We start from the raw sequence: 14990 nt of genomic DNA on the forward strand, positions 1-14990 counted from the left end.
GTGGGTCTAAAAATAGAATTAACCAGAAGGCTGAGTTTGTGGGAACTTTGGGAAGCTGGTGTGTCACTGCTAAAGATTACTGCCATTGTGTCCTGGCTGATTTAAATAAATGCCTGGCCGGGAGAAACAGTTTTCAACAGGCTGAGGCTCAGCTCTTCCTCCTGGTAGCAGAGCTGTCCCTCACCAGGTGAGCGGGACTCCCTCTGACAGCAACTGCCACACCACTTAGCAGCCTCATCATTGCACCGAATTGTCATAGGAAAAAACAGCACTCCCCCCACCCCCCCAACAAGCTCTTCTCCACCCTCAGGCAGCCACCAGAGACTTTCCATCAGCATTTCCATGCCAGATCTCTCAAACTTCCTGCATGCCAGAAAGGGCTGGAAATGACTGCCCTCCGATGAAGCATCCCCAACATTTCGCATGATCTCCTCTGCTGCTCTGCCCTGCTGCCCATCCCTCAGCGGCCGCAGGGTCCTTACCCGCACAGAGCTCCTCATGGGTCCGTGCTCTGTGTTGTACGCCTCCACCTCCAGGATGTGAGAGGAGTTTTGCTCCCTGTCGAGGTGCCGCACGCCTCGCATCACCAGCCCGCTGCTGGGATTGATGCGGAAGTGGTTGTGCTCGTTTCCTGGTGGGGGGGAAGCGAGATGGATGCGGCCCACTGCCACTGCATCAGCCTGGGTGACTTGCTGAGCCCTCCCTGGGGGGCTATCTTGGAGGATGACTATTGAGCAAAACCCAAGCCCCGTCACCTCCAGCTCCATCAGGCTCAGCTACAACAGGGTTTGGCCCTGGTCAAGCCAGGAGCTATGGCATCTAGGCTTCCATCCGTGACAAATCATCCTCTGGCAATTAACCCTAATGCTGAAGTTTTGCTTAGGGGTGGGGAAAATGTTTCTGTGGGTTGTGAAGTGCAAAAGGATGGAGAGTGCAACCTCCTGAGGCCATGCGTACTGCTGGCCAGAGCCTGGTGCAAACCCAGGGGGCACATGGACTTACCTTTGACAATCCTGTACCACACTCTCCCGTTAATGCCTTCATCTGCATCTGTGGCTTTCACCTGCATAAGAAAAGAAAAGCAGTGAAGGGCAGAGGTTTCCAGACTGTGACAAGTCCTCCCACCCCGCCAAGGTTGGGCATCCTGCTCCTCCATCTGAGCCAGGGCACTTACCAACTGCAAAGCGAAATAAGTTACCCTTCCCTCGACACCAGACAGCAGGGATAGCAGGCTTGGGAGCCCTCGGCTGCCAGGTTATCTCTTGGGTAGGCTTGGGGTAGCAGCTGAGCCTGAGGACCATGCCACGAAACCACTGTGTCAGTGCAGGAGGTGCCTCCATTGGTTCTGCCCTGCATGCCAGTGCCTGCCTCACTGGAGATGCCGATGGGGACGGTCTCCCTGACTGCAGAGATGGCTTGAACTGGGCAGGGAGAGCTGCTCTAGCGGCTGGTGGGCATGCAGCCCACGGCATCAGTCAAGTCACCCAAGCGGCAGCGTATGTAAAAATAACCAAAAGAAACACGAATGCAACCAGCCTAGAGCATGCTGGTAGTCTGGACGCTGGTCTGAGTCCTCGCAAGACCTCGAGCAGTGCGTGGGAGCACCCCTTAGCTGCGATGCGCTGTACAGCCCATGCACATACCGATTAAGCTGTCCGCCCTGGGAAACCCAAGACACGGGTCCCCTCTGGTGTCGCTGAACAACACTGCAGTGCTTTCCCCGCAAACCCCAGCCAGCAGCCCGGCAGCTGGGAAGCAGGACCCGGTGAGGGACAGCAGGGCCAGGGCTGCCTCCCCAGCTGGCACCCAGCCGCTGCATCTCCCCTCCGCAGAAACCGCTTCCCACAACTGCGCGAATCACTGGGGCGAGGATGCAGGGAACGCCTTAGCGGTTACTCTCTGCCTGCTTCCCCTGGCAAGGCATCTTCTGCTGCATCTTCTCCCTACAAATATCACCCGCTGTTTTCCTTTTCCCAGGCAGGTGGAGGTTTGCACCCAGACTTGCACTGAAAAGATGAGGGGATGCTACAAAGGGCGAATGTGCAGTTGGAACAGCAAGGCCATTTATAGGGGCTCAGCTTTAAAGCCCTGGACTGGCTGTCACCTGCAGCCCCACACAACACTTGCAGGACTCACAGATGCTGTTCTGAAACACAGTTTTGAGATGCCTTGAACTGCTCTTGTTCCCTTCCACCAAATCAGCCTGTGTCAGCAGAAACCTTAGAAAACGCTGAGCCCTGCACTTGCAAACTACCTGGATTTGCCACCCCTATGCCACACACGCTGCTCTCCTCTGCCCCAGACCACTTCACGTCTTACTTACAGCCAGATGCAACCCCATCCCTTGCTCCATGTTTCACCATGGACCCAGCACCTTCCTTTCACAGAAGACAGCTCTCCCTCCCAGGACACCTCTTCTACCCTCAGGGCTCCCCGAGGCCATTTCTGGGCAGGAGCTGGGCTGCCTCCTCTCCAGTGTGATGGATGGGCTCCGCACCAGCAGGCGAGCGAGCGATGCCCAGGCAGACCGGCTGCCTTGGCATGACACTGGCTCCCTCCTGGGAAAAGCTATCATGTCAGCTGGAACACGGTGCCGGGGCAACCAGGGCTGCAACAGGAGGGAAACCTAAGGGATGGGAGAAAAACCTTCACAGCTTTTTGCGCCATTCTCTGCCCCACTGTGCCTGAGAAAATGCATTTCAAGATAAACAAATGGGGAGGGTTTCAACACGATGAGCAAACTGCACCCCACCAACACCCCTTTAGCTATCTTTTTCCCAGCTCAACACAAGCATTTGATGCAGGCAGCTCTGGCACAGAAACCAGGTGAAAAGGGTCAGCCCAGGTATTTATTTTTTATTTAAAAAAAAGTAGTTTGCATTAAACCAATGTATGCTCTTGCCAGCCTGCAGCCTAGAAAAAGCTCAGCTGCTGCTGGTTTGACCTACTGAGGTCCCAGAGGAGACACAATACTTTGACAGACTGTCCCGAACTTGGGAAAATGATTGCACTCAAGTGCGAGCGGTGGGAGAAAAGCTCTTTTTGATGCTAGTGCAAGGCACCTTGTGCAGCTAGAGAGAGCAGACTGCAGGCGTAGCCAGCCCTTCGCAGGCCATGTTTCAAACACCCCCAGCCGCTAGAAAGGGGTCAGAAAAGGAGGAGGAAGGAGCAGGGAATAAAAGAATGGGAAAAAAGCAGGCAGCTCGGCACAAAGCTGCTGGGAAAAGGGGGAGCACGGCAACCCGCTGCCCCCTCCCCATCGCGGGGGACTCAGCCCACGACCGACCGTACCATTCAGCAAAGCCCGGGGAAAAACATCCCGGGGAGCAAAACGCCTCGCCCCAGCAGGGCACAGCCCTGGGGCACTGCCGTGCTGGCAAAGCCCAGGAGGGGGCTCAGGGACCCCCTTGGCTTTGCACACTCAAGCTGTCCCCAGCCTGGCCGCCGTCTCTCTCCCACCCTCCCTCGCACTGCAGAAGGGAGGGGGCTGGCAGCCGGCAGAGCGCGGTGGGAGAGGCGGCAAGGCAGGCGTACGGGAGGCAGAGCCTGGGCTCAGCCCGCCGGTGAGAGGTAGGGAGCCCAAATCCCCGCGGCAAACCCACCACCAGCCACTCAGGCTGACCCCGAGGGGCGAGCGAGCCAGGGCAGGGATGTGCCACCACCCCCAGCCTCAGAGCTGCTGCCCTTAGCCCTGCAGCTGCCTGGGGAAAGGGCTGCAAAAAGGGGTGGAGAGGGGAGACCGAAGGTTGGGGTGGGTGTGGAGTCAGCCATCTGTCCTCCCTTCCTTGCCACTTTGCTTTGCCTGTCCTAGTGACAGGAGCAGGGGAAAGTCCTGCAAATGCAGTGCTGCTGCTTAACAGCGAGGGTGATGGGGTACAGCATCACCTACAGCCCTTTGCTTTCAGTACCCAACTATCCGGGTCGGCGAGACGGGTGTCTGGTACCATCCAGCTCCTCCTCCTGCAAGCAAGTGGAAAGACTTAGCGCATTGGGAAAAGCTGGGGAGCCCCAGAAAAGCGTCGCTAAGCAAGACAGGGAGGGGAAAGAGAGCTGCCTTTCATCCGAGCTGTATTACAGGCACAGAAGTGCCTGAAAGGAGCCTTTTCTTTGCAGGAGTTTGAGAAAAGGGAGGAAGAGTATATAGAAAAACTCCTGCCAAACTAGGCAGTTGGGCCAGGCAGGCAGCACCCCGTGCTGGGCAGAATAACACTTTCTGCTGCTCACACACAAGAATAATTTTTTCCTTTCCACCTTCCTCAGGAGCATTTTGCAGTTTCTTTTTTTTCCTCTCTGATCTCAGCTGCTTCATGCCCAGTGCTGGGTCCCAAGTGCTTGTGGGGCCATCTCAAGTTAGATCTGATCAGGCAGGGCTGACCCTTCTGCGGGGGTTTGCCAGGCTGGGCAAGCCTCTTATTAACCCACCTGAGTTAATAACACGGGGCTTGGGTGGGACAGTGATGCTGGGAAGCGGTGGTACTATGAATAGGGATGCAGGCAGCAGCTCGGCTGGTGGGTACAAAATGCTGAGGATGGCTAGTCCATTGCTGCGCTCCAGAAAAGGCACCGAGCTCCCACCCTGCGGGAGGGAAGCCCTCACCCCCATGCATGCCATGGGCACGGGAGTGCTGCTCTTACTATGCCCTGACTTTTCTGCTGATAGGATCCCAATTTTAGTGGCTTTTTGCTGAAATTCTGCTGAAACGGCTGTAGCTCTGTCTCAGGCAGGAGGTGAGGCGGAAACCTCCTTTGTCTGTGTTAATACATTGAAAAGTTATTGGCCCTAAAAGAAAGTCACCACTTGTGTGCACTCTGAAAAGATTTCCCATATTTTTAGTGGCTCTTTTTCTGGTAGGATTTAGAGATCAGGTGAGGGGCAGCCCGGACCTTCCCTGCAGTTCTGCCAGCTGAACTGGGTGTGAGGAGAGGGTGGATAGGAAGCAATAGAAGAGGGCATGGCTGAAAAAGCCTGGGAAAACATCAGCGTGATCCCTTCTGATGGGTTTCCAAGGGACACAATCAGCTGGATTTAAAAAAAAAAAAACCCTACAGCCACCACCAACAGAGCAAAAAACAACCTGAAGAAATTGCCCATGCCTCCTGGCTGCTTTCAACGAACAATATAAGGTAACCAAGCCAAACCACATGCGGTCAGTAAATGCCAGAATTACGGTAGCTGTGGTAACCCTGATTCAGGCTGCCTTTGGTGTGCACGGCAAGCAGCAGCCTTGCCTGCAGCTTTTCATGCCTAGCAGCGCACAGGAGCAGCCTGCCCACGGAGCAGAGGGGTCTTTGGGACAGCGGCAGCTGCCAGGGGCTGCTCTGCTCCCAAAGCTGGAGAGGAAGGGGCTGAGCCAGACAAGGAGAGGCTGCACAATAAAGAAATGCTTTTGGGGTGAAGAGAGGGAAAACATCACTCTGGAGGAGGGGATGAGAGCCCTGACCCCTGAGCTTGCTTGCAATATGCACAGGGATTCACCTGAGCTAAAGTCTTCTCAAGATGCCAACCCATTTATTTTTGCATTTCCCATTTTCTGAGCGCAGACCTGGCTCTGAGCCATGGCAGCAGCCACATCTCCTCAGAGCCTCCGAGCTCTGACCAGGCTGATCCAGTCCTTGCCCTGAGGCTGCCAGCATCACAGCTCAAGCCCAGATAATGCAAAGTATTCCAGAAATAAATCACATCTCCCAAGAGCCTGCAACCTGGTACCCAACTCCAGTGGAAACCTCTGACTTTATACCCTCTGTATCTCAGCTCATTGCCTGCAAGGAGAGGTGTGCAGATCCTGCAGGATCCATCTGTCCCCTTCGGGACGAGGCAGGGTCCTGGCAAACCAGAGCTGGGAGCTCACCTACACAAGCATGCACCCACATACCACGGGTACAGCTGGGGCACAGACAACCCAAGTTCAAGGACTCCTTAACCTCTGAGCACTCAGCCTTGCAGCTCTCACAGCGCTTGCTTAAGGTTCTTTACTGGCGTGTAATTTGGACAGTGAGTGATGCTTGCCTCACTGGGCTTGTCTCCACCAGGGTGCCTCACAGATTCCAATTAGCAATTACAGACATGTCACTGATGTCTTGTCTTTTTTTGAATGCCTTACAGTGTTTATCGGGCTGCTGCCTACACAAACCTGCATGGCTCTGGGGTGGTGGCTGCAAGAGCAGACCCAGAGACTGGCTAGTCCCTGCAGCCCTGCCTTTCCCCTCCTAAGATCTTAATTTTAAATTGGCTCGATCCAAATCAGTACTTGCCAAGAGACTGCCCCACCACAGACCAGTACAACAGCCCTCCATCACTATTTCTAACTCCCACATCTCTGCAGGAAAGTCGGTGTAATAAAGCTTTACCTCCAGCCTACTGGTTAGAGCACCAAGGGCCAAGCCAAGCTGTCGCATTGCAGAGGGTTGGCACAGCAATATTTCCCCAGCTCTCATCTCTGAGCTGGGGAGATGTTGGCCTCCAACACAGCCCATGCAGGGCCAGGAACAGGTGCAGGAGGGTGCATGGGAGCAAAATGATGGGTGCAAACTGCTCCGAGGATGTGAGCTGTGGGGATATGACCCACTGGGGAAAGGAGAGGACAGCTGCCATCAGGTGTTCAGTGAGAGCTCATGTCGATGAGGCTTTGGGAAGCTGGTTTGCATCACTGTTTGCAGAACTGGCTGAGAAACCTGAGACGTGTCTGAACCTGAAACCAGGTCAGCAAAGTGCCTAACACAAGAAGATTTTGGCACAAGCAAGGTGAGTGCGTTAAGCTTCACCCCTGCAAAAAAACAAAAAAGGCAGTGCTAGTGCCATACTGCAGCTCCATGGGGACTTACCTGGGCAGAGGCTCAACCAACTATCCATCTTCCTTGGGGGAGAGGGAATAATCAAAAAAACCCTAATGACAGTCAATTCCACAAACCCACATTTCTGGGGAACAGAGAAGAACCAAACCCCAGCAGCCTGGGTGGACGATTTTGGACCTTCTCTAGCATATGGTTATTTACTGCTTCCAGAAAAGCTGCATGCAACATGTGTGCATGTTCCCTACAGGTGTCATCACCAGGGCCATGGTGCTACACATACGCAGTACTACCTGTGCTAGATTTCTTTGCCAGATGGTTTTGCACTTCAGTTCAGGGCAGTACTTTGCAGTTATAAATCCCAGCTCTGCGCTTTGCCTGCTGGCAAAGCAGACAGACTCTTCTTGTTTCCCTGTGTCACAAAAAACACAGCTGGGAGGACCTTGGACATCAAGGCAAGCCAAAAATCCATCAGGTTAGAGACAGTGACTGTCTGCCCAGCCTCTAGGAAGTGATCACCCATGTTGCTTCGCTGTGTCACCTTGTGCACTGCAGGGAATATGAGCACAGAGGATGCCAGCAACGGGACCTCTCCCACCCCGCCTCTCCTTGGGCTTCTGGTTTCTACCACTGAGCTGGTCCCCCCCAGCCCTGCATCCCTTGAGATGGCAGGTCCGCTGCCTGTCATCGTTGCGCTCGTCTGCATCTTCCTCCTCCTGGCAACCTTCCTCATCTTTGTCACCCTCTGCAAGCCAGCAGCACTGGACCAGTCCCGCTCTGGGCTCCATGAGTGCATGCCCCATCACCCGGCAGATGCCAGTGAGCCCCAGCTGAGGCTCTGGAAACGGCTGGGTTCCCTTCGATGCTCCATCAACACCTTCAGGAGGAGTCGGCCAGTGTCCCAGAGACAGCTCGCCTGCCCCAAGAGCTCCCCTGCCAGCCAGGACTGGGACATCATGGAGTCTACCAAAATGTGATCCTGCTTGGCAGGAACAAACTCACCCTGCAATCCTATTCTTTCCCAAGCTTTTGGTTCAGGTCCAGTTCCCTTCTCAAGCAGCCCCTGGTACCCCAGGCATCCCAGAAGAGCCTCTTTGAGCAGCTCATTTCCAGGCAGCAATGCTGCAAGGTGACAGGGGATTTTGCTATTTCAGATTCCCAAACACTTTCCAGGTTACGGTTTCCTGGCAGGAAAGGTGGAGGCATCCAAACTACACCCACACAGAGCTATCACCATCCAGTCCAAAAAAATATTGCCGCTTAATTTCTTTTGGAAAACATTGTGCAAGTTGCAAGGCACCTGAACAAACAGCCTAGGCGAAAGCAGAACAACCTGGCAGCGTAACAAATATCGCCTTGAAGAGCAGCATCCTGGGGCAAACGTGCTCCACAAAAAGCCATCCCTAGCTGAGACTGCCACCCATGATGTGCTCCTGAGCAGGTAGAGGAAGACTCAGAACCCCTGAGTGCTGCTCGGTCCTTGTCTCCCCCCTCCCCATGCAATGCACTGTGGGTCGCTGTGGTAGATGCTTGGAAGGATACATGCTACAGCTGTCTGCTGGAAATCTGCTTCAATAAACAAGCAGCGGGAGCAGGTAAACACGTCTGTAAATGCATTAAAGAGGCCTTTTGAGGCTTGCAACCACTGCCAGCTTGGAAAGGCACTGCACAAAGCTGAGCTGCTTGTTTCTGCTGGGAAAGTGTACAACAGCCAGCAGGTAAGCTGACGTGCTTAAAGGAATCAGTAGGAAAAAACTGTTTAATTCTTCCAGGTCTGCAGCTCACACTAAGTTCATCCATCAATTTCACCCCTTTGGGTGAAGTCTCCGTGCCCAGCGAGGCCCCACGGTGAGCACCAAACCCCATCTCTTTGGGTTTCACATGGTTTCTGATCCTTGCAGGTTGCACCTCTGCATCAGGACCTCTCCGGGCTGCCTGGGACATTCCTGCTCTCCTCTGACCCTGGGCTGCCTGGCTTTTGGAGAACAGGATGGGGAAACCTTCAAACACTCTCTGGTTGCTATAGGGATGTGGGGATGTATTTGAAGGGGGAGACCTTCAGTACAAATGGTTCACACTAAAGGTGTAAATTAAACTAAACCCAAGTGATTTGCTCGTTTCCATGTCCCTCTGATTTTTTTCTGTGAAAAACAAACTTTCCCCAAATACCGCCTCTCCTGTGCCACAGACTTCCAAGGGTATTCCCCTCTTTTGGGAAGCATGCTCTAAGAAAAGGTTCTTTGATGTCAGGCTTGGTTTTCCTCCATTCCCAGTCTTCCAATTTAAGAAAATGGCTCAGCGCTAGGAGTCCCGTGGCAGGGCTCCTTTCTGCCTGCACAGCTGCCCTGCACACCTCCACCCTGGGTGCAGAACTGTCAGGTAGATGCCTGACCCTAGAGACAGGCGCTGTGATACAGACATCACACATCCCGTGCCATGGCACAACTGATGATGGGGAGCCACAGGGCTCACATGTGGGGACTGGCCACCCTGAGCACGACGCATGGCTCCCGGCTGCCAGCAAACCTTTGTTGCAAGAGGCAAAAGGCTCCTTTCTTCTTTCCTGGTGACTCACCCTGCCCGTGAAAGCCAGGGACAAAGCTGCCCCTTTCCCCGTGCCGGGAGAGGCATTCAAGGCAGAAGAAGCCTTCCCAGGACCCTCTGCAAAGAGTCTTTGGTGCCCGCTCCAGAAGAGCCCTGGGTTTGAAGGGATGCTGGAAGCACTCAGAGGCTGCGTGAATGCCCACATTCATTCGGGTGCTCACTAAGCCATTCAGCTCTGCCCACCAGTCCCTCAAAGAGGAACAAAAATGAAAGCAAAGTCCAAATGCTTTTCTCCCTTCGTTTCCCCCCTCCTCTCAGAGCATCTCTTTGAACGCACTCTTCTCCCTCCCCATTCAGATCTCCACTCTCAGCCCCTTCTCTGCTGGGAGGAGGGAGGAAGCAGGGAGGCAGTCAGGCAGAGGGCCCTTGCCAACAGGGCTTGTGTTTTCTCCGCTCACCCCCTGCACAAGCGGGGCGAACTTCTTATTTTTCCCTTGCGCTTTTCTGTCTTCTCCCTGGTGCTCACAGCCTGGGTTACCAAAGGAGCAGAGGAGCGCACAAGCAAGAACAAATCTTGCCCTAGCCTGGGCGAACAGACCACTGATGGGGAGAGAAAATCTCTACCCCGGGCTTCCTGCAGCTCAGTGCCATGGTGCCAGAGCATGGAGAGCAGGGGACTCCCTTCACCCACCCAAGAACCCGGTGGAAGAGCGCCACGTGCCTGTACTATACTGCTGCCAGCCGGGATGTCCTCGGGGACAGTGACTTCGTAACTACTCTGAAGGAAGATAGGTCGGTTGTCGTTGACATCCAGGACAGTCACGTACACAGTGGCAGTCCCGGTGCGCCGGTTCCCGGTGGGGCCGTTGTCTGTATAGGAGAGAAAGGTGAGGGGAGCTTCAGTCATCTCCATCTCCTCCTTGCACAGTGGTGCTCAGCCCTCAGCTGCTGAAAATAACAGGTCCAAAAAGTCTGAACTAAAATCCTCCATCTTTTCTGCAGCTTCCAAATCTCACACTGAACAATGGGAGGGTTTTTTTCTGCCTATCCTGAAAGAAAATGGGAGAGCTGAACCACCTCCAAGCTCTGCCATGGAGCCACTGCCCAGCAAGGCTGGAAACGTAACTGGTCATTAAAGAGGGTTTGCAGCTCCATAGACTAAGAGGGTGATATATGTTGGAAGGGTCTGGTGGGGATCAGTGATTTGGGAGATGAAGACAGGCAGGGGGGGTCTGAGGAGATTTCTGTAGACCCAGCTCAGCTCACAGCCAAAGGGCACCCACCAGAACCAGCTGATGTTCAGTAGAGAAGGACATGGCAGTGTGGCTCTTGGTTTTGCCACGAAGGATGAGGCAATGGGGAAGTTGGGTTTGGTTTTTCTAATGTGCCTGAGCACTAAACCCACCCGGCTGGAGCCTGTGGGATTTGGTGTCTGGGAAAACACAAGCAGTCTGATAACCATCAGAGGGGCAGAATGGACCCTTTTACCACCCGGGATCCGGCCCTGTGTGCCCAGCCAGTGCAGCATCCCTGCTGCAGGCGCTGTGGCACCTGCAATGCCATGCCTCCAAGATTTCTGACCAGGCCACTTTTTTTTTCCTTTGAAAAGGGACATCCAAGTCTTCTGTAAACAGGTACTTCATTATAAAGCTCTGGGGATGACAGCCAAGATGCATTTGGCATGTGGGCCCTCTGCCTGTGCCAGGCAGCCTTGGATTAATTGGCAGCCATGGAGCTGGCATGGCATTAGGGGAACGATGCTGTGGTGCTGGCATTCATGGGTGGAGGTCTGACCTGGACAGTACAGAGCCTCTTGGGAACGGGGAGCCTTGCCTTCCCTGGGGAAAAGGAAAAACGCCGGGGCTGGGAGAGCCTGAGGGGTGAATGTGCTATCTGCAAAAGTCACGATGACAACGGGACACATTAATGCACATGGGTTTGTGAAATGCTAACACCAGACACAGGCTCTGGTTTATAGAGCACCTCAAAGGTTGCTATCTCTCCCACATACTGGTGAGGCAGCTCGGCACGTGCACAGCCACCCTATGTGGCTGCATGGCAGCAGTGCCACAGGAACGGTGAGAAATCCTTACCGATGGCCTCCAGGATCAGTGTGTACGATGCCACGGTCTCCCTGTCCAGACTCACGACTGTCCTGACCACCCCATCCCTGAAGCCGACGCTGAATTTGCCATCCTGGTTCCCACCTGCAGCAAAGGACAAAGGCCAGGTCACCTGTTGTCCGGATGCAGGGAGCAGAGCCCACGCTCCGCAGGACGCTGCACACTGGGCACGGCATCAGCCCAGCTGTGGAAATGGCAAGTGCCCAGCCTGCCCTCCTGAAGGGCTGCAGTTTACACGCTTGTGAGCAAGGCAAGCTTTGTAGGATAAGCTTGTGTCTTGTCCTAGACAAAGCTTCTCTGCAGCAAAAGTGGCCAGAGCACCTTCGCTTTGCTACACCAAGTGCCATGTCCACCTCCCAAGAGAGGAACGATCGTTGTAGGAAAAGCTGAATCATGTAAGAGCCACATCATTTCCTGAATGCTTCAGAAGCAAACTGAGGTCACTTCGCGTGTGGCCTGTGGTACCTGTGGGACAACACATGTCTTTGCTCTTGCGGGAGAGGCTGGAGGGGCTGTGAGATGAAATGCGAGGCTGCTATTGTGAGAAAAATGACTCTCTGGTGACAGTTCTGGTTTTGCCCTCTTCCTGAGGGCTAAATGCCACACGTGCAGTTTGCAAGTCAAAGCGTGGCCAGGGGGTTCCCCAGCCTCCTGCTGCAGGTGCTGCAGCTGCGGTGCAGGCCAGGCACTGCCCGGGTGGCATCACTGCCTGCCTGCTCCCTGCCCACCCCAAACCACCTGCATGCAGGGCTGCAAGATGCCCTAAAAATCCAGAGAGGCTTCCAACCGTAAATACACGTTATGTGAATGTCACCCCAGCCCGTGGTGTTCAGCCCATCCCCGTGCCTTTCCCGGCTGCATGCCGGTGGTGTGAGAGGGCAGGGGATGCTGGGGGCCAAAGGTTTACCCCAGGCAGGGCACAGGAACAGGGCAGAGCGGGCAGCATGGTGGGGAGCCAAGCGGGGCTGTTCAGCAGATGGCGATACCGTACAAGGTTTGGAGAGGCTGGAAAAGGCAGCGCTGATGTGCAGAACACCCTGGCCAAGGTCCGGGGCAGCCTGCTCATTTCCACAGCCAAGGGTCCCCTTCGCAGCATTTTGCAAAGGGTTCATACCTGTGATGAAGTAGCTAAGCTCAGCGTTCAGCCCGATGTCAGCATCCGTGCAGTTGAGCCGGACCACTCTGAAATCCCGGGCCACGTCTTCAGGCAGCGACACGTTGTAGATGGCTGGGAAGAAGGTGGGGTTCTCGTCGTTCACGTCCAGAACTGAAAGGGGGAGCGGAGTTGAGAGCCCCCCCAAGGGCTGCCCCTCCTGCAGATGCCAGGCTAACGTCTTCCAGGCTCCCCAAACCACCCGCCTGCTGCTCTGAGCATCCCAGGGAATGCTCTGCCTGCTGCTCCCTGCCATTTGTGTGGTAGGGGTACCTGCAGTCTGGCTGTAAAACAGACTGGTCCCCCTGGCTGCAGGCTGTGTTTGATTGCCTTTTTTGTGATTGATTCACACATACAAATCACCCCCCACACATCCAAAGAAGCCTTACAGAACTGTAAGGAAAGTTACTGTTTGCATCAAACTCATTTCCATCCCCCTTCAGAAGAAAATCTGGGGCTTAAATGTAAGTTCATTAAGTCCTGGCGTATGGCAAAGGGCTCTGGAGTTACAGGACCAGAAACTTCTTTTTCCAACCCAGTCCTGAGAAGAATCCAGGGTCAGTTTATTTCCAGATGAAGCTTACCCTCAGCACTAGGCTCATGTGAAGCCAGTAAATAGAAATGCATTAAATTAAAAACAGGCCACATAATAGCAGTCCAGCTCTGAAATCAGGATTACACGGGCTGTCCAGACACACAGCTGATGCGAATCACATGCTGAAGCAAAAGGCAAGCCAAAAGAAAAAGAAACCCTGGGGATGAGGGAGTGGAGGAAAAATCATACAGAATCTGGGGGCGCTGCCAGAAACACCATATTTTCCTCATCTCTCTACTATGCTGACACCACACCGGGCAAGACACGCAGCCTGTGGGGAGAGCAGTGTGATGGGATGCCTTCCCTGCATGCTGTCATATGCAAAACCACCTAACAGGTCAGATCATATATCCATCTGACTCCTTGCTGTGTCTCCTACATAAACCACATTTCCTCTGGTCAGGTGTCATTGTCACGCATCTCTTTGGGACTGGAGGGGGCTCTGCGGCTGGACAGGATTGGAGGGGTCTCGGTGTACCCACCTTTGACAGTCAGGGTGCTGGTGGAGCTCTTGGAGGGCACACCGGCATCGCTGGCCACCACCCGCAGGTAGTACTCGGCGATCCTCTCCCTGTCTAGCACGGTGGTGGAGGTGACAAGCCCACTGGTGCTGTTGATGAAGAAATCCATGCGGGGCATCCCCACCTGCATGCGGTATGTCACCTGCCCATTTGGACCCTCGTCCAGGTCGATGGCTACTACCTGGTGGGGAGAGCGGAGGCAAGGTGTGAGCATGGGCGAACCCGATCATTTCCTGACAATGAAAATCACAGTACATAAACACTGAGCATCTCTTTGTCCCCAGGGATGCTGGGCTGAAACAAAGAGGCCTCGGAGCATCCTTCCTGCTGGGAGCAAGCACATGGGGTGGGATGCCACAACGCCTTCTGCATCCCCCCAGTTGCACTGCTAGAGGATGGAGAGGATGGAGAGGATGTACTGCTAGCTTGCTTTGCAGAAGCGATGGCAGCGACAACAGCAGCAGCTCTCAGCGCGGGGCATGGTGGCAATGGGACATGCTCACCTGGAAGACAGAGGAGCCTGCAGGAAGGCCCTCAGCGATCTCGGCAGTGAAGGGCAGGTTTTGGAAAGTGGGGTCGTTGTCATTCAGGTCCAGCAGGTTGACGAAAACCGTGGCGCTGCTGGTAGCTCGCAGGGGTGGCCTCCCGCCTGCGGAGGCCAGGAACGGGGTCTCAAGGTTAATGCCTCGAGCTGTTTCCACCCCTTTCCCCTAAAAAGGAGCCCTCACTCCCTATACAGATAGTAGGGCAGGATGGGGCTGCATCCTCGAGGCATTGACCTGTCCGTGTTACCCCCTGCACTGCAGCCCCTCAGACTAACGACACAGCTCCCTGGCAGGGGAAAACTCTCCCTGGCAGCAGGCATGCCAGGCAGACCGATGGCTACCTGTGCATGCAGCTCGAAACCAGAGCGAGACCAGTCTGTGCTTGTCTCTGTCTTTCCTGCAGGACGGATGCGACGATGGCTTTAGCACAGTGCAGAGGTTATGCAAAAACAGAAAGGGGCAGAGATGAGCTTCTATGTGCCTCCTGACTGCTGGAAACAGGCTGGATAATAGAAAATTATCTTCATATCTCTATCTTTTTTCCTTAAAAAGTTTCCCTAAGATACTCTTTCCAGAGAAAAACACATTTTGCTGCTTGATCAGCTCTTTTCCCCCCACCTGCTCGATTGACTTTCCTAGGTACTGATGGAGCCAGACAGAAGAGAGGGAGTTTCTGCCTCCCAGGCTCATCGTCAGGGCTGCTACAGAAAATGACTGCGC

The 14990-nt window shown here is 54.4% G+C and overlaps 1 protein-coding gene across 4 annotated transcripts in view; it reads right to left on the bottom strand.

Annotated features, from left to right (window-relative positions):
- CDH23 (cadherin related 23) overlaps positions 1 to 14990 on the bottom strand; it is a 213657-nt gene that overhangs the window by 40869 nt on the left and 157798 nt on the right. For all 4 annotated transcript variants that reach the window (XM_080401276.1, XM_080401277.1, XM_080401278.1 and 1 more), the window contains 7 exons: positions 14229 to 14374; positions 13687 to 13906; positions 12571 to 12723; positions 11427 to 11540; positions 10055 to 10203; positions 1003 to 1063; positions 483 to 631 (listed from right to left, as the gene is read on the bottom strand). In XM_080401276.1, the coding sequence (XP_080257402.1) occupies positions 483 to 631; positions 1003 to 1063; positions 10055 to 10203; positions 11427 to 11540; positions 12571 to 12723; positions 13687 to 13906; positions 14229 to 14374 (992 nt within the window). The remainder of the gene's footprint in view (positions 1 to 482; positions 632 to 1002; positions 1064 to 10054; positions 10204 to 11426; positions 11541 to 12570; positions 12724 to 13686; positions 13907 to 14228; positions 14375 to 14990) is intronic.

Source organism: Falco punctatus, assembly GCF_963210335.1.
Source record: "Falco punctatus genome assembly, chromosome: 9".
Lineage (NCBI taxonomy): Eukaryota > Metazoa > Chordata > Aves > Falconiformes > Falconidae > Falco > Falco punctatus.